Raw genomic sequence first — 22,297 nt, 5'->3', positions numbered from 1 at the left:
CTCAGACACACAGAGTGACAACAAGCAATATGTGAAAGAGAAAGAATGTACCAGAAAGAAGACTGGTAATCTCTCGACAGGCATTGAGAAAGTCAGGAAAATCAAGCAAATATAATCAATATTTAATAGCCTGTAAATCATATATACACATAGTTTGAAATAACTTGCTCACCAAGTGCTCAGAATATTTTGATATAGATGTATATCTGCCTTCTCTTCTCTCAAAACCTTCTATTTATCCTTTCATCAGCACTCTCTGATATTTATTGGGAAGGTTCCCGAAACTGACGGAGGAAAGCCAACACAAATGTATCCTCCTCAAGATCCACTTGACCATAGTTCATAAGATGATCACCTGCAAACTCAATCATGTGAAGCATGGATAGCGCATGGAGCAGAAAGCGGTGTGCTCACTAAAATACTGTGGCAGGGTCAGGCCAGATGGCTACAGGAGAGTAATCCTATTGGGATCCGGGAAGTGCTAAAGGATCCCCTAAGAGGGGTCCACAGGACCTGGAAACCAAATGAGTAGCGGGGACAACTAATGAAATAACAGGGACAGGAGTGTGGTCAAAGGGTCAAACGAAGGGAACTGGATGGGGACACCGAGCAGAGAACCCTGGACAGAGCCCACTGCTCCTCAAAGAAGTCAAGAGAGTCAGTGGACACTGCCCAGAGGAACTCTGCCCGGAGGCGTGAACAGAAGGAGGATTGGAAATAGGCCCCACAGTCACAGCTACAGGAAAGTGATAGAAGGTAGATATATTAGCCCCAGATTAAGCTGATCCCTTTTCCTTGAGTAAGATAATGGGCTGTTCCAGAACAATCAGGAAGTTGCTGGAACCAATTAAGGCAGGCTAATTAGGACACCTGGAGCCAATTAAAAGCTACCAGAATCAATTAGGACAGGCAGGCTAATCAGGGTACCTGGTTTTAAAAAGGACCTCACTTCAGTTTGTGATGCATGCGAGGAGCTGGGAGCAAGAAGATGAGAGTGAGCAGGCGTACTGCTGGAGGACTGAGAAGTACAAGCATCTTCAGACATCAGGAGGAAGATCCTGTGGTGAGAATAAAGAAGGTGTTGGGAGGAGGCCATGGGGAAGTAGCCCAGGGAGTTGTAGCTGTCACACAGCTGTTCCAGGAGGCACTCTAGACAGCTGCATTCCACAGGGCTCTGGGCTGGAACCCGGAGTAGAGGGCGGGCCCGGGTTCCCCCCATCCCCTATTTGATATAAGAGGAGTCGACCTGGACTGTAGGTCCCACCAGAAGGGAAGGTCTCTGGCCTGTCCCCCAACCCATTAGGTGGGCCAACAGAGACTGCGGGGATTGTTCTCCTCCCTTTCCCCATGCTGGCCAGCGATGAGGTTAGCTGAGTGAATGGCAGGTTTGTGCCACTAACAAAAGGAGCCAAACTGAGGGCTGCCGTAAACCTCTGAGGCGAGCAAACTCGCCAGAAGCGCAGAACCACCAAGGCAGAGGAGGAACTTTGTCACAATACACAATGGTCCCTATGTACAGATCAGAAGAGGAAAGAATACACTAATATTTAAGAAAACGAAGAAAAACAGGAGCGAGGGCACTATACAACGGAGCGTGCTGGACCATAAGCAAAAGATGGTGGCCTTCCGGCTATTACCAGCCAGGAGGGATGCTGTATGTGACGTCACTCTTAGGACAAATCCCATCCAAGTAGGAGCGTGGCAGGATTGCTTCACACACGGCCATCTCCAACCGCACATTTTCCCCGATTTTATTGGCAGAGGGGTCATTTATTTATTTAAATAAGTTCTGAAGGCACGGTCAGAATTTTACCCGTAGCAGCTGGCCAACAAAACGCTGCCTTCGGAGACTGACAGCAGACTTACTCCTAGACATACTAATTTTACAAGAGCAATTATGGCTTTTTTTCTCAGCAATGAACAATTAGTGAAGGGTGAGGGTAGGGTAAGGGTATTTGTGTAGCCATTGTGTACATTTGTCATATTTGCACAAAAATGCATTGAGAGAATCTTCTCTTCCCCTATGTCCTTTAGTTATCAACCAATTTTCATGAAATTGGAAATAGAGTCAGATTTTTCTTTTTAGAGGTCCCAAGCTGTAGTTTAGTTAGTTTATGCATTAATCTGGCGCTGCGTGTCAGGGACTGCGGGTGCCCTCTGCCCCATCCTGTTATCACCCAGCTAACCAACGCCTATGGCCTTGGAGCACAGTCCCAGGCCCCAATAAGGCTGATGCAGCAGCAGATATGGGGAGCCTGGTCGATGTGCCAAGGACACCGCTTGCTCTGTCAGACAACCTGTGAATATACAGACAAGGGCCCTGGGCAACCCAGACCCCGCCCTGCTGTTCCCCAGGCAACCCTGACCCCACCCACCCATCCCCCAGGTAACGGGAACTTGCCCTCCTGTCCCCCAGGCAACCCTGACCCCATCCTCCTGTTCCCCAGGTAACAGGACCCCCTTCTGTCCCTCAGGCGACTCCAACCCCACCTTCATGCCCCCAGCACACTTCCCCCCCTCCCCCACAAGACCTGTTGCTGTCTGGGATCTACCAGTCACCCCAAGCTGCAATATGGACGCAGAAAGCCCCATAGATCGGTTGAGCCCTGCCCAGCACATGCAGCAGAGTGGCCCCAGCCTGAGCCCTGGGCATGTGGGGCTGAGCCAGGCCACGAAGCCAGCGCACCCCTAAGCATGGGCTTTCCCTTGTCAGGAAGGGGGCCCTGGAGGAGGCTCACAGGTGGTGAGCTGGGTCCTGCCCCCATGGACACCCCCAGCGCAGGGCAAGGCCCAGTTCCACGTAGCAGAGCTCTGGCTTTCTGGGCTGCAGTTGTACTGGCCACCCCGGTGAGACACCCTGACCACAGAACCCCCAGCAGGACAGTGCCTTAACCTCGACCCCCAGCCCTGCCCAGTGATGAATGTGCCAAGGCCTGCTCAGGACACGAGCCTGCTGGGATCCCAGCCCGGACTGAGGGAGCCAGACAGGTGCCCCCGGCCTCTCTATCTAAACCAGGAGAGTGAAATAACCAGGCTCCCTTGGCAAAGTGGCCCTGGGGGATTAGCCCATGGGCCCTGTATTGATGCAAGGACTGGGGCCCTGTCAGCATGGGTGGGGGCAGGCAGCAATAATTTCCCTGAAAGCAGCATGGCTGGGGGGACAAAGAAAGGCCAGGCAGGGCAGATGGAACATGCCCCTGATGCCCCCCAATCTCCGTAACCGTTAGAGGTACCCACCTGTCCCGGGGGACACACACTTTCAACGCAGTCAGAACAGCCCCCTGCACAAGCCAGAGAAATGAAGGGCTGAAAGGTTCAGTACCCTGATTGCCCCAAGAAATCCAGCCCAGCCCCAGTCCGCTGGCCTGCCGTACAGGTGAGGAGAGTCTGGTTCGTTCCTTCAATCCCAGCTCTTGTTCTGCAGCAAGCAGGGAAGGGGAAGGCCTGGGTGTACTCAGCTGGCCTGCACCCTGGGCACTGAACAGAGGGGCCGGTCTTCTTGCTGACTGCTGGCTGTGTTGGGCGTGATGGCACCGACCGGCCCAGGGGAGATACAAGCACCTGATGCAGTTTTGACTTTGAAAGGTGAAGACAACTTGCTCTAAAAGGTGGTGGTGGGCATCCTCTGGGGCCACAGAGAAGCACAATCCTTGGCCATAACTAAATGTGGAATCCTCCCCTACGGCTCACGGCTGCCTCCTCTGCCAGCCCCACCCCTCCCCCGACACCAGGGTATGAAACCCGAGGCCATCCTGCAAAGTGGGTTTGCCAAAGCCCCCAGTGACATATGCTGCCACAGCAGGGTCCCTGGACGGGGCAGCACGCGCCCTGGCTTTGAACCAAGCCAGGCTCCGGGCATGTCCCCCCCGTGCGAGTCCAAGCGAGCGGGCCAGAGAGCCTCACACAGTAACCAGGAGCCACTGCAGGCGATGGCTTAAAGTGGAACCTCTTGTCCCCAAGTCCGGGGGAACAGGACCCTCCACCCAGTGCAGCCTGGCCCCTGCAGCAGGGCTTGCTGGGGCCAACACTAGCTGAGGCTGAGCAACCATGGTCAGAAAGCTGGGTCCTCTGTATTAGCCCGCGCCAGCTGCGGTCCCCACAGGCTGGGTAGCTCTGGCCAGATGGCCCCTGGGGGTGATGCCGCACTTGCTTACTAACGGAGCCAAGGCCAGAGCCGCGGGGGCTAAGCAGAGCCAGGCGAGCCAGCGTGCTAAGGAGCCAGCGTTACAATTAGTGAGAGGCTGGACAGGATGAGACATGGAAATGCAGAGGCCTGATTCCCCAGCCTGCGAGGTGTTAGCCCTCACCCAACCCTGTGCCTGGGGTGGAGCCAGTCCTGCCCGTCCCTGGCTGTCAGAGGGAGAGGGGGGCCGAGACACAGAGCTGGCACAGGTAGGAGCAGCCCTGCCCTGGGGACACAAGGCCAGCCCTGAGCAGAGCCCCCTCCTTCCTGTAGCTGTAAGGCCAGGCCTTGAGTCAGCACCAAGGGGTTGGGGGGCACCAGCAGGGCAGTTCATTAACTTCCAGCTCCCCTGTGCCCAGGGAGAGGTGCCCGCTCCTCATTAACCCCTAGAACACTAGGGGAGCCCTCGCCCCTCACCCTGCAGATGGCCAGTACCACCCCCTGTCGCTCTGGCAGAGGGAGCGCCAAGAGCAAGGGCAGCTGCCCAAACACCCTCCCTCACTTGGCACGTCCCAGTACCAGGAGGAGCAGGGGTTCTGCTGGCTGTGGAAAAGACCACCCAGGCTGGGCCTTCCAGATATGGTTCCACCCTCTATGGCAGCATAGCAGCCATGGGATGAGCATGGGCACTCTCAGCTGGGCAGGGGGCCAGCACTGCGCCAGGCCTGGCGAGACACCCCAGCAAAAGACGCATCCAGCCCCCGCCATCCCAGCATCCCAGCCAGAGCAGGCCGGGGGTGAGCGGACAAAGCAGTTTCCCCTCCTCCATGCTGCTCAGAGCAACCCCCAGCTGTTCCCTGGCTGGTGCCTCCATGGGAGCAGTGGGTGGCCCAGCCCCAGGAGAGAGACCCAGCCAAGTGGAGCCAGCATTGAGCTTTATTGGGGTCAGCTGCCGTCCGCAACCCTTCGGCCCCAGCCCCCTCTCCCCACAGCCAGACTCAGGCTCCTGGGGGCTGGCACCGGGATGTGGCTGATGCCAGCAGCAGAAGATGCCCACGCCCAGCCACAGGTGCCCCAGAAGATCCCTGTTTGGAGAGCGGAGCCGGGCAGGGGCGCAGGGGGAGCACTTGTCTCCTCTCGGCCCAGCAGGGGCATCGGCCCCAGCCACACAAGACATTGTCTGTTCTGAATCCAGCCAGGTGCTCTCACTGATGGGGGCCCACGGTTCAGGATGTCTCCCCTTTGCTGGCTAGGTGCCGGGGTCTCCTCCCCATGTACTGGAAGCTCCGCAGAGGGTTGCGCCCCCTCCGGGCCTAGGAGAGAAGCAGGGGGGGTTAGGGACAGCAGCTGGGAGTCGGGGGGGGGAGGGAGAGGGGGTCCATTTCCAGGCAATGCAGTGGGGCTGGCTCCCCGGTGACCCCTGCTGGCTGGAGGCAGCTCTGCCTCCCTGGATCAAGAAGAACTTGGGCTGTTGGGACCCACTGGCTCCCAGAATCTCCTGCTGCCTTGGGACCCCCCCCCGAATACTCCTCCACCCGCTACAATGTGGGTCTGACCCCCCCCCATGCCCAGCACATGGCGGTGCCAGCTACGGAGCCCCAAGGATAAGGCTGTCTGGGGCTGGGTGGGCACCATCACAGCCCCTCCCCCTCCTGGGCCCGTGGGGCTCTGCCTTGGCCTCGACTCCATGCTGGGGGCACTGTGGGAAACCGCCCCTCCAGCCATCACCCCCAGCATACAGGGCAGTGCCTGTTGAGGGCAGCAGGCAGGGTGCCCCCAGCTCCCATGCAGTGGGAAGCGGCACTGCAAAGCTCCATCCCACCTCAGACTGGCACTGCTGTGGCCAATCCCTCCCTCCAGTCCCGGGACAGGGCTCGGAGTTCCCCCTGCGCGCCCTCACACTCTCCCTACACGGCCGCCCCCAGTGCTCTTGGGCTCGGGGAGGAGCCCAGCCCAGACACCCACCTGGAAGCCCCCCCTGGGTCGGCTGCTGCTGGGGGCCAAGTGTTTCCGTCGCTTGCGCTTGTTGAGCAGGGGCTGGGCGATGGTACGCAGGGTGGGGGGCACTGCCAGTGGAGAAGACGGGTCAGGAACTGCGGCTGGGGCTGGCTGGGCCCTGAATTTGGAACTCCCTGCCCCATCCAGCAAGGCCAGGACGGAGCTGGGGAATCCTACAGCCTGGATATCCCTGCTGCAGGGCCAGACCCCCCCCAGTCCTGCCCCAAACTGACAGGAGACTGTGCCCTGTGGCTAACAGCCCTCGCGCCCCACCCCAGATGGGCTGCATCTCGATGACGGTCCCTTTATAACCAGCTCCCATGCCCCACCCCAGCAGAGCTGGGTCTCAGTGCTGGGTAAGGGGTCGCTGTACAACCAGGGCAAGGGGTCCCTATAAAGGGTCTGGAGGACCTTTGGGATCATGCTGGGTGAAAGGCACTAGAGAGGCAACAAGGGACCCCAGAAGTGCCCCTGTCCCTGCTCCCCTCTTCCCCCGGCTGGGAACCTGTGAGAACAGCCAGCCCCAGGCCCGGGCAACCCCGCAGCGGGCGGCACTGACCCAGGTACTCGGGAACGTTGCGCAGGTGCGGTTTGATGATGGCCGGGTGCAGGGGCTGGTCGTGGCGCAGCAGCCGCAGGTCGTGGGGATTGTCCTCGAAGTACGTCTGAGGGGACACATTGAGTCTAGACCCAGCTGCAGAGACACAGGGCCCCTCTGAACTGCCCGCCCCAGGGTTCAGTGCACCCCGCCCAGAGCCTGTCACAGGAGTCAGTGCCCCCCAGGGGTTCCCTGCCCCCCCACCCCCTGCAGGTTACCCCACCCCACTCCATATGGGGCCAAGTGCCCACCCCCCAGGATAGAGACAAGGCCATGCCTAGGCACACCCCACAGCAGCCAGCCCGTCTGTGCAAACTGGGGAGCCGACCCCCCAGGGCAGTGGGTTCACTCCCTGCAGAGGGAGGGGCCGCACTCTGCTTCATTCCCAACCCCCCCCGCCCACCTTCAGTTTTTCCGAGTTGAGTAGCTCCTCCTTGATCTCCCGCAGCCGCGCCTCCTTGATGGCCTGCTTGGTGACAGAGCGCATGGCGTCCTGGGGAGAAGGGGGGAGGTAAGAGCCCCCTGCGCAGACAAGGCCAGAACCCAGCTCCCCCAGATCCCAACGCCTGCCCCCTCACCCACCCTTCTCCCCATGGCTCCCGCCCTCTGGTGGGACTTCAAGGCTGGAGTTGGGGTGTAGCTGCGCCAACCCCATGGGCCCTGGCAACTCCCCCAACCCCTGGCACCTGCTCCAAGCCCCCCTCCTCTGGCCAAGCTGCCTTGGGCCCCACTGTCCCTTCCCTGGCGCTGATATGGGGAGGGTCTCCCAGGTGCAGGGGGAGGCAGGGGGAGGGAAGGGGTGTTTCCCGCCCGGCCCCCGGCTACTTGGCAGGCTGGGCCCTGTTTTGAGCTGGTCTCTCTGCCCGTGCCCCTCTCCTGCCCGCCCGCCCCCCTCCACTGACCCGGCATCTGTAGCGGAGCCCCTCGACTTCCTCCATCCGGAACTGGTAGGGGCGCAGCACGGGCTCGGTGCTCTCTGTGGGGACAGAAGTGGCCTGTCAGGCCCAGGGACCCTGGCACCATGGCCCAGGAGGGGACCCACAGCCCCTGACACCCTGAGGAGCAGGGGAGGGGCTGGGGCAGGACTCAGCCTGTGTGGTAGATACAGGGAGATGCCCCCCCACCCAGCCCCCACCTGATAGCCGTGCCCGTCCCCAAGAATGGCAACTCAAACCCTTTCCCAGCTGGGCAGCCAGTCGAGCTGCGTGCCCTGATCTCCCCACCCTTCATCGGACCTCAGCCCCAGAGCTCACTGACCTCCTGCAAGAGCCTCCTCGATCTCGGCCAGCAAGGGGCACTCTGGGTGTGTCACGAAAGTCAGGGCTGTGCCAGGGTTGTCAGCGCGGGCTGTCCTGCAGGGGGCAGAGGGGAGAACGTTGGGGGCAGCCGGGCAGGAGGGATCAGCAGGGGGGTTCTCCTGCCAGGCCTAGGACCCAAGAGCTCCCGCCTGCCCCACTGCGCAGAGGGGCCCTACCGCCCTGCCCCATGGGTAGGCAATCAGCCCCAGGGACAGGGACCGACGTGGGAGGTACCAAGGCCAGGGCTGTGCCCTCTCCATAGCGCTGGCTAGGCTGGACCCGTCCTGGACTGGGCCCAGTTAGCCAGGTGTCCTGGCCTCGCCGATGAGACGGGGCAGGGCCTGGGTCGCAGGAGACAGCCCTGGGGATTTCAAGAGGCCTCAGCGCCGGCTCCCAGATCCCCGGGCCCCCTTGCTGTCTCCCCCAGTCCCACCTGACCCGAGAGCCTAGAGACAGAACACCCTGACTTGGGGGCTGCGGCTAGTGCAGCCCCAGCGAGCTCAGTACCACCCAGGTGCCCTGCACACGTGGGCACCACAGGGAGAGCCAGAGAAGCCCAGCCTGGTGCCTCTGGCTGGAGGCCCAGCTGTGGGAGAGTGCCCCTTGGGGACACCCTGGGGCTCCACAGCCAGCTAGCTGGGCGCTACCAGCCAATATGGACCAGAGCAGAACCTCCCACCCCTCCCCTCAGCCCGAGACCCTACCTGCCGGCCCGGTGGATGTAGGACTCAACCGAGGCGGGCGGGTCAAAGTTGATGACTGTGGCGACATTCTGGAAGTCGATGCCCCGTGCCACGCCGTACTCTGGGTCTTTGCCCCTGCAAAGGAAGGGGCACCTCAGGGCACAGCCAACCCACCAGCCCAAGCCCAGCCTGCCCAACCAGAGACCCAGGAGAACAGCCCACACTGCCAATGCAGGACAGCTCCCTAGAGCTCTTCCTCCAGGGCAGGGCTGGGATTGCGGGGAGCGAGGGGCCCCGGCAGAGCTGGGGGTGGGCTGGGACGGCAGGGAGCTGCGGGTCAGGAGCAAGGGGTACTGGCAGAGCTGGGGGTGGGGCTGGATGGCAGGGGGCTGGCAGTGAGGGGCCCTGGCAGAGCTGGGGGGCAGAGCTCGGAATAAGGCAGGGGCAGCACGGCACAGTCAGATGCCCCCTGCTGGTGACAGAGGCTGTTGCTGCCGGGCCTGGCTACCATGGACACGGACCAAGAGTCTGGTCTCTGTTGCCAGTGCTGGCCAGCCCAGGGGTCCTGACGGGTCCTTACTTCTCTGACTTGGCGCCCTTCTTCCTCTTGGCCCGCGCCGCGGGCTCCGCCAGAACCTGCTCGTCAGTGGCGACGATGTAGTCGAAGAAGCCCCGGTTGAACTGGCTGATGATGTGGCACCTGGAGTCCAAGCAGAGGCGCCAGTGAGAGCCGTAGGGACCAACCCCCGATCTATCCTGCCACAATGGGCTGCCCCTCCCCAGGGCTCACTCCCAATCCCCCAGGGCTGCATGGGCCTCCCCTCCCCTCCCCAGGACTCCCCCCCCGCCCCCTCACCGGGACTGCACGGGCAGCTCTGCGTTGAGCACGCAGGCCGGGATGCTGAACTGCTCCAGGAAGAGCTTGAGGCGGTAGCCGCGCTCCACAGTGCTGACAAAGAGGATGGCCTTGCCCCGCACCAGCCCCAGCTTGAGCAGTGCGTAGAGCAGCAGGAACTTGTCCTCCTCAGTCGCGCAGCGGATCTGGTACTGGCAGAGCTGGGCTGCCTCCGGCAGCTGGGACTCCCGCAGCTTCAGGGTCACCTGCGGGCGGGGCAAGGTTTAGCGCTCAGCCCATGGGGAGGGGGCCCAGCCCTCATGCGGCAGTGGGGGATCTTGCCCCCCCTCCAATCCCACAGACCCACAGGATAACAGGCCAGGATGGTTGAGTGAGGAGCCCCCCGCCCCCCAAAGGGATTTAACCCCTTGTGCAGCAGCCAGGCCGCAGAGCAGAGCTGCCCAAGGCAATGGGGGAAGACGCTGAACCTGCCTGGCGCCAGGCCAGCCGAGCCACCCCCGGGTCCCCCTTACTGGGTTGTGTAGCGCCAGCTCCTTTAGCGCCTGCACCTCCTCGCTGAAGGTGGCCGACATCAGGAAGCTCTGGTAGATCTTGGGGAAGTGGCTGCCAAGGAACCAGAGACCAGCTCAGAGCCTCCCCCTGGTCCCAGAGTGACACCCCCCACGGGCTCCAGGAGGGGCTGGCCACCCTGCTGCCAAGGCCTCTGTTCACAGCCCACACAAGAGGGGTCTGAACCTCCCGCTCCCTACAACAGCAGTCGCTGTCTCCTGACCTTGAGCCTTAGCCAGGACAAGGGAGCCTTGGCTGGGCCTTATAGGCAGTACAGACCCTCAGGCAACAGGCAGCAAAGCAAATTTCCCTCCCCACAGCCCCCCCCAATCAACCCCACTCACTGGGACCCCCCCGTCCCCCAGATCACATCCGTTCCCCAGGGACCCCCCGCCCCCAGAACACACCCACTCCCGAGGGACCCCCAACCCCGCAGAGCATATCCACTCCCCTGGGCCCCCTCACTCAGGCTGGGGGCAGGCTGGCCAGCCCTAACAGCTCACCACAACAGGTTCTTCAGATCCTCCTCAAAGCCAAAGGAGAAGAGTAGGTCAGCCTCGTCCAGGACCAGCACCTCCAGGGAGTGGCGCAGGCTCAGGCTGTGGCCCTGCAGATGAGCCAGGACCCGCGACGGCGTCCCCACCACCACGTCCGGCTTCTCCATCAGGATGGGCCTACCAGGGGCACAGAGCGAGCATGAGGGGCTGGGCCACGCGGGGCTGAGGGTCACCACCAGGCCAGGTACACAGTGATTGCCAGCACCTCCTACGAGGGCAGGAGGGAACGGAACTACCCCCGGGAGGGAACGGTCACACAGCAAGTCCGGGACAACCAGGAAAAAAACCCAGGAGTCCTGCTCCTTGTCCGCTACCCCAACCACTTTATCTTGCTGCCTGCCTGCAGGGTTCTAGTACAACAGCATTCCCCAGAGTGCAGCCAAGAGCCAGCCTGGGCACACACGCCCCCGGGCCAGGCCCCGGCACACACACGCCCTCGGGCTCTACCTCTTACAGTTGCAAAGAAAACCTTGTAGCCCAGGATTCCAATGCAACTGGGACAGCATCTGCCTGGGTTCGCAGGGAGCCTGACCGGCCCCGCTCCTTTCCCCAAGGATGACACAGCTATCAGGGCCTGGCTGTTCCCCACAGCTGGTCAGAGAGCAGGTGGGGCTGGAGCAGAAGAGGCCCCAGGCACTGGCAGCCTCTACCAGCTGGGGGTGGGTGGGGGGTGAGAATGGGGTAACTGCCCCAGGGGCTCCGCTCTCAGGAGCTGCTGGCCAGTGATCCTCACTGAGCAGAGAGGCTGTGCTCCCAGCCCCGGGTCCCACCCCAAGTGGAGCTGGTCAATAGCCTGGGCTGGCCCAGCCAGGTCCATGCTGGTCCCGGTAGCCAGCCTGGCTCTGATCACAGCTGGGCTTAGCTAGTCACTGCACCGCAGAGCCCCTACCCCCGACCAGGGAGGTGTCCCCGAAACCCCTTCATGGGGAGTCCGTGAGCCTACAGAGCTCCCAGGGCTCCTGCCCAGGGGGAAGGGAAGGGCAGGACCCACATCAGGGCAGGAAAGGGCCAAACCACATGGAGAGCAGCTGCCCACAGTGGAGCCCCAGTCTGACACATTGCCACTGGCTCATGTGGGCCCTCTAGTCTCTCCAGGGCAGCAGGGCCCCTGGGGTTGGGAGGGGACAATAGCTCCCCGTCGTGTATCCCCAGATATTCTCCAAGCCAGCCAGCCCTTTGGCTCCATGGTGGACCTGGGGTGCATCGGGTCCCACAAGTGACTGGCACTCGGGGCACAGGCTGCTCCCAGGGAGCAGGCAGCTTGGACCACTGACTATGGGTGGGCACCAGGCCCCCCAACCCCACTCCCTTCCCCCTCCCATCTGCCCCAGCCTTCCCCTTCTCCCCGGGGCTCTCACCTCTGGGCAGACATGTCCACCTGCCCGGAGATGTCGGCGACACGGACATCACGGGAGCAGTATGCCATCAGCTGCCGGATCATCTGCAGCACCTGCTGGCCCAGCTCCTTGGTGGGCACCAGGACCAGCGCGCGCACGGCCTGCTCTGTCACCAAGGGGGACTGGAGGATAAGGGGCAGGGTCAGAAGCCAACTGGGCACCTGCCGCCATACCCCGGTGCCCACAGCCTGCCATGTGCTCAGTGGGATGTCCCAGGGTATCACGCTGGAGAGGATACAATGCCTGTGCCCCAGAGATGGACACTGCCTTGAGCCATTCCAGGGCAGCCCTCCTAGGAGCTACTGTCTCCTGTTACACAACAACTGCCTTGAGGCTCGAGAGGGCCCCAAGGCTGCTGCCAGGTTCTGATCCGATGCACTGGGGCCCCCCATCCCTCCACCTGGGGCACCTTGGCATAAGCAGCAAAGGGGGCCCATGTGGGCTGAGAGGCAGAAGGGCCCCAGCTGCTCCCCCAGGGACTCAGGGTCCCACTGCCCAAGCCAGAGGGGTTCCTAACAGGATCAGGAGCCAGTGCAGTGTGGGGCTGGCTGGCCCCTGGCTCGGAGACAGTCCCGAGAAGGGAGCCCTACCCCCAAGAGGCAGACGTACCATTTTCACTTGGAGCAAGTGCTGGATGAGGGGGATGGCATAGGCGGCCGTCTTCCCAGAGCCTGTCCTAGCCCGGGCTAGCAGGTCTTTGCCCTCCAGGGCCAGCGGAATGGCCTTCTCCTGGATCAGCGTGGGCTTGGCCCAGCCCAGCTCAGCAATGGCCTGTAGGGAGGGATGGAGGGAGCCTGGTAGGGACCCCAGAGAGCAGCCAAAACATCTGGGGCACAAGGAGGGGTGGCGCTGCAGGGCCCTTCCAGCCCCTCGGTCGGCTGAGACTAGAGCACTCGGTGCCCTGGGTTCTCCCCACTAGGGGTTGAGGGTGCGCGAGTAACCAAACTCTATGCCCAAGTCTTGGGGTCTCCGCCACCTGCCAAGGCCAGCGGCTGGCAGCCGAGATCACATGGAGCTTTGCCAAGGGGATGAATTTCACCCCGGCCCCATCACCCTGTGCACAGAGTGGGGCACACATCCCCAGTCCCGCATGGCTGGGCGGCAGGGCCAGGAACAGAACCCGGTGCCCTGACAGCCAGGCCAGTGCTCGAACCACTAGGCCATGCTCCCCACAGCGCATCTGGGGGGATGCCAAGGGGAGCAGGGGTGGGGATGTCGCACCATCACCCCCCCACGCCCCCCAGGGCAGCAGCTGGCCATTGCCAGGGGACCCAGACACCGGGCAGCGAGGGGCAATGCGATTGGTGGGACGCGCCTGGTCCCTCGCTGAGACACCCCCCACGGACACAGGGAGGGCAGGGGTCTCCTGGGGCCCCCAGCCCGGGGACCGCACAGCCTCTGCGGGGAGGGGGACTCCCGGCTTCGCGCCTCCCGCCCTGCGCTGGGGGCGGCACTGGCGGGACTCCGTGGTCCTCCCCTGGCTCGGGATGGGGGGCTCGGGATGGGGGGCTGGGAGCCGGGACTCCTGGGTTCTCTCCCCGGCCCGGGGGCGGCGGGATCCTGGGGGACTCGAGTGGTTAGAGCCGGGGGGGGCGGGGGGGGGAGCCGGGACTCCTGGGTTCTCTCCCCGGCCGGGGGCAGCGGGATCCTGGGGGACTCGAGTGGTTAGGGGCGGGGGAGGGGGGCGGGGGGGAGCCGGGACTCCTGGGTTCTCTCCCCGGGCCGGGGGCGGCGGGATCCTGGGGGACTCGAGTGGTTGGGGGCGGGGGGGAGCCGGGACTCCTGGGTTCTCTCCCCGGGCCGGGGGCGGCGGGATCCTGGGGGACTCGAGTGGTTAGGGGCGGGGGGGAGCCGGGACTCCTGGGTTCTCTCCCCGGCCGGGGGCGGCGGGATCCTGGGGGACTCGAGTGGTTAGAGCCGGGGGGGCGGGGGGGAGCCGGGACTCCTGGGTTCTCTCCCCGGCCGGGGGCGGCGGGATCCTGGGGGACTCGAGTGGTTAGAGCCGGGGGGGCGGGGGGGAGCCGGGACTCCTGGGTTCTCTCCCCGGCCGGGGGCGGCGGGATCCTGGGGGACTCGAGTGGTTAGGGGCGGGGAGCCGGGACTCCTGGGTTCTCTCCCCGGCCGGGGGCGGTACCTGCAGCAGCCGCCCGTCCAGCCCCATGTGCGCGAAGCTCGACTCGGTCGCCATCTCCAGCCGGCGCGGCCCGCCCGCCCCGACTCAGAGCGCATGCGCCGCTCGCCGTGCGGAAGCACCATAAAGGCGCAGCCGCGAGACTAGCGCGCCCTCCTCTTCCGTCTGCTGCCCCCTAGGCAGGAAGAGAGTCCTGCACCCCCGGGGGGCGGAGCCTGGGGGAGGGGGCGGGGGCAGGAGCAGAGCCCTGCCGAGAGCCCCTGGGCCAAGGAGGGGGAGCCCCCTGCTCTGACCCCTGGCCCCCACTCCCCTCCCAGAGCCAGGGAGAGAACCCAGGAGTCCTGGCTCCCAGCCCCCCCCTCCTCCCCTCCCAGCACTGGGATAGTGGGGCTTGGCCCTTCTTGGCCTCAGTCCCCAGAGCAGGGCTCAGGAGGCAAAAGGGCCATTAATGACCCTTTGGCTCAGGCTTTGAGATCCAGGGATGCTGGGTCCCACCCCCAAACACAGCTGGCTGGGGTGGCATCAAAGGCATTGCTACAAGCCAGGGGCCACCCAGGGAGAAACCACAGGATGGTGGTTAGTTCTGATGCCCAGCTCCACCCCAGCCATTCCCCCAGGGCTGGTTCCAACACCCAGTTCCACCTTAGTTGCTCCTCGGGGGTCTGTTCCAACACCCGGCTCCAACCCAGCTGCCCCCACCCCCCAGGCTGGTTCCAGCACAGCCACTCCGCACTCCAGTGTTGTCAACTCTCAGCAGTCTGGTGATATCTGATGTTTAGTAAAGCACCTGCTCATGGAGTCAGGTGATTGTGTGAGTTCGTTTCTACCAGCCACGTTGGTAGAGAAAAACTGGGAAATGCCTTGCCTAACGGCTCAGAGATATGAGGGCGAAGAAAAATGCTCAGAGTTGGTTCTTTTGGTTAAGCTGGGGCCAGACTCATGGTTCTTAGGCACCAGGGGCTGACTCCAGGTGGATCCAGGCCATTTTACTAGTTTACTTGTTTTGTGGCAGTACCCAAATGCCATTATAAATCAGGGCCCCCCACTGCCTTGTAGATTTCAAAGCCAGAAGGAACCAATGTGAGCAGCTAGGCTGACCCCCGCATAACCCAGGCCCTAACACTTCCCCGAATTAATTCCTGTTTGAAATAGAGCAGATCTTGTAGAAACACATCCAGTCTGGATTTAAACATTGCCGGTGATGGAGAATGCACCATGACCCTTAGGAAATTGTTCTAGTGGTTAATTATCCTCTTCATTAAAAATGCGCATCTTATTTCCAGTCTGAATTTGTCTAGCTTCAACTTCCAACCCTTGCACTGTTACATCTTTCCCTGCTGGATGGACAAGCCCCATTGAATTTGTTCCCCATGTAGATGCTTATAGACTATGATCCAATCACCCCTTAGCCTTCTCTTTGTTGAGCTAAATAGATTGAGCTCCTTTAGTCTATCATTACAAAGCAGATTTTCTAATCCTTTAATCAATGTCTTGGCTCTTCTCTGACCCCGCTCCAATTAATCACCATCCTTCTTGAACTGCGGGCACCAGAACTGGGCGCTGGATTCCAGCAGTGCTCGCACCAGTGCTCTGTGCTCCAGATGTTTATTCATCCCAGGATCACATTAGCTCTTTTGGCCCCAGTGTGTCACTGGGAGCTCATGTTCAGCTGATTTTCCACCATGCCCCCCAAGTCCTTTTCAGTCACTGCTTCCCAGGATGGAATCCCCTGTCACGTAAGTATGACCTGCATTCTTTGTTGCTAGATGTAGGACTTTATATTCACTCATATTAAAATGTGTATTGCTTGTGTCCAGCTTACCAAGCAATCCAGTTGGCTCTGTACCAGTGACCTGTCCTCTTCATTACTTACCACTCCCCCACCCTTTGGGGCACCTGCAAACTTCAGCAGTGATTTTATTCTCTTTTCCAGGTCATTGATAAAAATATGAAACTGCCCAGAGCCAAGAACTGATCCCTGCAGGACCCCACAGGAAACACCAGACAGTGATCCCCCTCAAGGGGAAGATGTACTCTAGCATGTACCTCACCACGTACCCCCTTTGCTGTTCTTACTGTACATCAGTTATGAGTGATTCACACTTGGGGTCACAGTGGCTGCGAGTGTATCTACATTCAGGGGTCATGTCCGTAGGTGAGCACAGGCATCTCCCCTCTCTTCCCACATGCTTTATGGGCCAGCTGTTGAGCTCAGAATAGCTCCCGTTGTGACCCAAGACCTTCGTAATGGCACTGACAAGGGGGTTACAGGTATATCCTGACTGGTCTGTACATGCTGGTTCACCAACAGATGTCAGGTGCAGTTTCATATGAAAGCCAGGGTCACGCTGCTCCTTAGCATCGGCATGAAATGTACGCCCGGCTAGCCCCTAAGGAGTTATGTACATAGACTGAAAATATGTTCTCAGAGTCTGCAGCAAAGTATGAGTCACTGGCAGAGATGAAAAGCAGGACTGGGATGTAATTAAAGCATTGGAAGCTAACGCAATGGGTGCCCAGCTAAACACACTCAAATGTTAACAAACAGATGTGACCTCAACAGGAATGGAGCATGCAAGCCCGGTGGCAAAGGGAGATTATCCTGTCCATAAGCAAAGACAACTAACTTGGGGGGGATTTCTAGAAGGCAAAGAACATTCCCCACCTAGGAAGTAAACAGACAGCACGATTACAATCATGAAAACTGGCTCAGCCAACCTTGGCTGAAATGCTGCAGAGGGCTTTGGGTGAGAGAAACTTCTCTAGAGAGGAAGTTAAGCTGGTGGGAGGCTCTAGAAAGCAGGTTATGATTGTGTTGCGTGTGTAACCATTTGCTCCCTGTGTTCTTGTTCACTGTCACCTGAATCTCACATCTTTGAAAACAACACCATCTTTACAAAACCTAGATCCATTTTCTTCACAGCATGTTGGGGTGGGGCTCGGTGCTAGGCACTGTACACATGGGCCTCCCCAAAGAATTTACTGGGGTTATTTTTCTAGGATCTCCCCCATTTCCCCACCAGTAGAAGCAGCCAGACAGAGAGCTCAGAAACCGGCCCCAGTCCAATAACCATCCCCCAGCACAGGAGTTACCAGAAGAGGTTTTATTTCACTCCAAAATTGTAACAAAGAACATCTGTTATGAATTCTCCCTGCAACACAGGGGCTGGGCCCAGACAGAACCAACCCAATTTGGTAGTACCATGGGGGAAGGAGAAAACAACAAACTGCATTTCAGATTTACTGCATCTTAACTATACCAGGTCAGCCCCACATCCATCTGCCTTCACCACCATAAACACCAAAAGGGAGGGGGGTGTCCACTGGCACCAGCCGCTTCCCCCTGCCATGCAACAAAGCTGGCAAAGCACCCACCACAATGTACTTCACCCCCTGAATAGATCCAGCTGAGGGAGGGTGCGTGGAGCCTGGGATCTCAGACAGAACTGAACAGGTCATGTGCCGGGGGGCAAGACAGGCCGATACAGCCTGGCATGTGGCCGGCCCCAGAGGGCTAAATTCAGCTCTCCCTTCCTGAGCGCTCCTGGCCAGTCAGAGCATCTCTGGTCTCCTATGGGGGACTGGAGCAGATGAAGGGGAGAGAGGAGGTGGGGTCTGGCCTCCCCTGCAGGTAAGGGGCAGGGCACCAGGGGAAAGAAGACGCCGGGCCACTGTCTTGGGCTGCAGTTATCAAAATAGATTCTGGTATAAAATAGCGGCTGCCCCTCACCTCTCACCCAAGGGCTGAAACACACACGCTAGGTGCAGAGCCGCCGACCAAACGCACCCCACTCCCGAATGCCTCAGCTATCGACCACAGGTGGGATGAACCAGAGCGAAACAGGTGCCAGGGGGGTAAAGGACAGGGCAGCAGGGCCCCAGCAACTGGAGGGAGAGCAGCACCGATGGCACTCGTGTGCGAGGACAGAGCGGCCTCTGACCAGGCTGGCACACCCCTGATGCCCTGTCAGTAGCAGGGCAGATCAGTGCCAAGCCCCCAGGAGGGGCTGCTAGCCCCAGCTGGCGAAGCACCAGAGGCACCTGCTGGAGTCAGCGAGACAGCCAGGATCTGGCCTCCTCCTGTCTGTCTGCTGGCAACACAGCAAGATGCCTGGTGGCCAGGCTGGCTAATCATGGCCCCCCAGGGGCTTGGGAGCACGGTGGTGTGACAGCCAGCAGGTACCCGTGCTTCCCAGTTCCAGTGCAATTCAGTGCCTACCTATGCCCAGAGGGGGAGGGGCAGCGAGGGGCATGCCAGTGTGGGGGAGAGTGGAGGGCGCTGCAGTGGCGATTGGAAAGGGAGGGGATTAAACCAGTTTCTTGGCCTCGAAGAAGCTCTTGAGGTGTCTCATTTGCCAGATGCCGGTGAGGATGAGGATGATGGTCTGGGCGATGGACCACCACAGCACCCGCTGGTTGGTGCTCTCACTGGTCATGCGGAACCGCTCCTCCCGGTACTGTGCAGGGAGCACATGGGAAGAGGAGTCAGAGCGGGTGGGGAATCCTCCTCAATCCCTGCCTCCCAGGCACAATGCCACCCCCTGTTGGCAGGCCCCTCTCCATCTTGCTCTAAAGGGGATCACGACCCCTGCTACTGCGCAGCCAGCGTATGGCACCCTCTTCACGTCCACAAGCAGGCACACACCCACACTTACTGCCCCCCACCAATGGCTTCCAAACCGGGCAGGTCTCCCACACGCACACTTACATCCCCTGCCAACAGCTTCCAGATTAGGCAGGCACCAACCCACTCAGTCCCCAATGGTCCCAGGTGTGACAGACCAGGATCAGGTGAAGCAGAGAGGGTGGCCATGGACATCCTATGCCCAGCTGCCTCATGACACCCCCACTCCTCACAAATCCCCCCTCACCCAGCCACAACCCGAAGCACATCTTGTATTGCCCCTTTGGCAGAACATGAGGCCAAGTGTGTGTTTTCAGCCTGTACGTCCCCTGATGAGCCCTCTCTGCCACTGGGATGGCTTTCCTGCCACGGTTCCCTGTCCCAGCCCTATGCAGATTCCAAGAATGCGAACCAGCACTCAGCAAGCAGGTCTTACAGCCCTGAACTCTTTGGAGAGGATTATGGGGAGAATGGACAGTCACCTCAGGAACCCTCAAGAGCCCCACATCCACGTACCCCAGGGCCCCTTACCCTTTGGTAGTTCTGCTCCTTCTGGATCTGCTCCACTTGGTCCAGCAGCTGCCGGGCTCGGAGCTGCAGCTCTGTCAGCTTGTCCTTCGCTGCAATCTCGGGGTAGTTGTTGGTGTGCTCTCCAACCTGGATGTCCAGGTGCACACGCTGCACATGGCACACATGGGGTCAGAGGCACGGGGCTCCCAGCAACACAGCACACGCGGTTACAGGTTAAGGCCCCAGAGAATCTGTCTTTCAGCTTCCACACACCCCCTGGCCCCCTCCCTCCAGCATCTGAGAGCACTTTACACATATCAGAGAGACTCACTTCACCTTCCCACAAGCAGTAGGCATTACCCCTGTGCTATAGCTGGAGAAACTGAGGCACAAAGAGGGCAGGCAATGGCCCATGGTGATCATCCTGGGAGAGAGTGGCAGAGCCAGGATTGGAGCCCAGGAATCCCAGTCAGGCACGTTAGGCAGACAGCCCTTCCTCTCAGCCAACAGGCAGTGTCCCAACTGCTTTCCCGGAAGAAACAGACAACCTGCACCCTAAGCCCCCCACCCCGCCGGGTTCAGGGGCAGAGGTCGGGTGAAGCACTGGGGGATTCTCTTACCAGCTTGCCACCTGCGAAGAGCGCCATGCGCGTGGAGTTGGAGTGCAGGCAGATCTGGTGCTCGCCTGGGGTGTGCGAGGTGAAGGTGAAGCGGCCCTCTGAGCCATACTGCCGGGACAGAACCACCTGGAACCACCAGCGACAGAGCTGTGAGTGCCAAGCAAGACACACCATCCCACCCCACAGTGCCAGCATGCTGCTGATGTCACTTTCCTAGGGCAAGGGAAACCCTGGGCCAATAAAGGGTTGCAGCCCCTGAGATCTGGCCCCAAAGGCCTTACCATAGGGAGGCACCAGGATCTGGGCAGGAGGAAGGGAGAGGGCACACAAAGATGCCCCGGTGCAGGATAACTGGGCTCTGCCCAAAGCAGCAGGGCAAGTCCAGGCATGGGGCGCTGCCACCCCCAGCCCTGCGCCCACCGGCAGCATTACCTTTCCATCAGGATCCTTCACTTCCACGTGCATGCCCAGCCCCGGCGTGGAGGGCAGGAACGACTCTGACTGCTTGTCCCACAGCTGCGTGCGGTAATTCCCTGCACGCCAGAGACGGGGATCAGGGCGGGGGGCTGCCGTCATACCCCCAGCTAGCCCTGACCCCACCCCCAACTCCCTTATCCTGCACTGCCCTGTGCTACTCCACCCCCACTGCCCTCTCACCCCCTGCTGCCCATCACGCCAACCACCCCACCCCACATCAAACCCAGCCCCGCGCCCACTTCCCCGCCTCGTGTCAAACCCCCTGCCTCCCCCCGCCGGCTGGTCTCGCCCTCCTCCCCCACCCCTCCCGCCGGCTGGTCTCGCCCCCCTCCCCCATCGCCCTGCCTCCCCCCCCCCGCCGGCTGGTCTCGCCCCCCTCCCCCTGCCTCCCCCGCCGGCTGGTCTCGCCCCCCTCCCCCATCGCCCTGCCTCCCCCCCACGCCGGCTGGTCTCGCCCCCCTCCCCCTGCCTCCCCCGCCGGCTGGTCTCGACCCCCCTACCCATCGCCCTGCCTCCCCCACCCCTCCCGCCAGCTGGTCTCACCCCCTCCCACCCATCGCCCTGCCTCCCCCCGCCGGTTGGTCTCGCCCCCCCCACCCATCGCCCTGCCTCCCCCACCCCCTCCCGCCAGCTGTTCTCGCCCCCCTCCCCCATCGCCCGGCCTCCCCCCCCGCCAGTTGGTCTCTCCCCCCTCCCCATCGCCCTGCCTCCCCCACCCCCTCCCGCCAGCTGGTCTCGCCCCCCTCCCCCATCGCCCTGCCTCCCCCGCCGGTTGGTCTCGCCCCCCTCCCCATCGCCCTGCCTCCCCCACCCCTCCCGCCGGTTGGTCTCGCCCCCCGCCGGTTGGTCTCGCCCCCTCCCCATCGCCCTGCCTCCCCCGCCGGTTGGTCTCGCCCCCCTCCCCATCGCCCTGACCCCCCTCACCGATCACCATGGTCTCGTCCGGGATCTCCTCGATGAAGCAGCGCTTCTCGGTCTCCCCAATGTGGAAGTAGAGCGCATGCGCCCCCCGGCCCGCCAGCTGCGCCAGCAGCACCAAGGCTGCCACTGTCCGCAGCATCCCGGGCACCCACTCCCCACCGCCGCCGACCATGGACAGCCCCGCTCCCTCTCCCGGCCTACCGCGCATGCGCTGCCACGGCTCCCTGGGGATTGAAGACGACGCGCATGCGCAATCACTCGGATGCCCGGCCCTGGAGGAGAACTGCGCAAGCGCCATGCCTGGGAGAAGGGCTCTGAGCATGCGCAGCGTACAACCACCAGTCACGCACCCACACGCCACAGGTACGGGTGCGCGCGCGCGCGGGGATGCGGAGCGTCCTTCAGCCCCACCCCTAAACCTGTTGAGGGAGGGCGTCGCGCATGCGTATCAACTGTTAGCGCCTGAGCGTGGTGAGCATGCGTCCAGTAAGCTCGCTGCCTGGCGGGTTGGTTTAGTGGCTGTAACCCCCTGCTCACAACGGGGGAGCTGCGGGTTCGAGGCTGCTGCTACCGGCCAGGGCGCCTGGCTCCTGTCTGCAGGGCTCCTAGATCCCATACCATCTCTGCTATTGCTCTGCAGCCTGCTAGCAGGGGAGCGTGGGGTCAGAGTTAAGGTGTTCCTAGTCTGGAAAGCTGCTTGTTGCTCACTGATTTTCCTGCTGTTGTCATACCCTGCCAGAGTCCAACCAGCTGGCCCAGGGTAGACTATTCCTGGACACTTGGAGCCAAACCAGAAGGGGGGTGGGGCTCCATTTTGGAAGCTCTTCCCAAGGTTTTATTGACTCAGGCAAAGCTGCTTGGCTGAGAAACTCTGATCTTGATCTTCCTGGCGAGGGACGTTGACCAGGACCGGGGAGGGTGTGTGGCCCAGTTAAAGTCAACAGGGGCTGGTGCA

The 22,297-nt window shown here is 61.4% G+C and overlaps 2 protein-coding genes across 2 annotated transcripts; both read right to left on the bottom strand.

Moving 5' to 3' along the window:
• Positions 1–5,215: 5,215 nt before the first annotated feature.
• On the bottom strand, positions 5,216–14,315 carry DDX56 (DEAD-box helicase 56; the record flags this gene model as incomplete). Its single annotated transcript, XM_084615030.1, is given in 15 exon segments — positions 5,216–5,436; positions 6,089–6,189; positions 6,681–6,786; positions 7,123–7,212; positions 7,622–7,695; positions 7,977–8,071; positions 8,722–8,835; positions 9,281–9,400; positions 9,557–9,801; positions 10,069–10,159; positions 10,609–10,779; positions 12,021–12,181; positions 12,669–12,830; positions 14,194–14,276; positions 14,279–14,315. Coding segments are annotated over 15 exon segments (1,737 nt in total). The 3' UTR covers positions 5,216–5,349.
• Positions 14,316–17,279: 2,964 nt separating this feature from the next.
• TMED4 (transmembrane p24 trafficking protein 4) lies at positions 17,280–21,699 on the bottom strand. The gene is made up of 5 exons (XM_084615041.1): positions 21,346–21,699; positions 20,377–20,477; positions 19,945–20,070; positions 19,346–19,492; positions 17,280–18,647 (listed from the first exon to the last, which is right to left on the bottom strand). Exons 1-5 carry the CDS (start codon positions 21,662–21,664, stop codon positions 18,498–18,500), a joined length of 843 nt encoding a protein of 280 aa, XP_084471167.1. The 5' UTR covers positions 21,665–21,699; the 3' UTR covers positions 17,280–18,497.
• Positions 21,700–22,297: the final 598 nt, after the last annotated feature.

Source organism: Lepidochelys olivacea, assembly GCF_965140295.1.
Source record: "Lepidochelys olivacea isolate rLepOli2 genome assembly, chromosome: 26".
Classification (NCBI taxonomy): domain Eukaryota; kingdom Metazoa; phylum Chordata; order Testudines; family Cheloniidae; genus Lepidochelys; species Lepidochelys olivacea.
Note: the sequence above shows the minus strand (reverse complement) of the source record. Positions and strands in the feature narration are given on the sequence as shown.

Bases quoted from the DNA above. Each gene is read 5' to 3' on its own strand.
- TMED4 (XM_084615041.1), bottom strand. From the start codon at position 21,664: ATGCTCAGAGCCCTTCTCCCAGGCATGGCGCTTGCGCAGTTCTCCTCC. The intron at 20,478-21,345 runs GTGAGGGGGGTC...TCTGGCGTGCAG, and splicing joins GGACGAGACCATGGTGATCG to GGAATTACCGCACGCAGCTG. The intron at 18,648-19,345 runs GTAAGGGGCCCT...CTCCCTGCACAG, and splicing joins AGGAGCAGAACTACCAAAGG to TACCGGGAGGAGCGGTTCCG.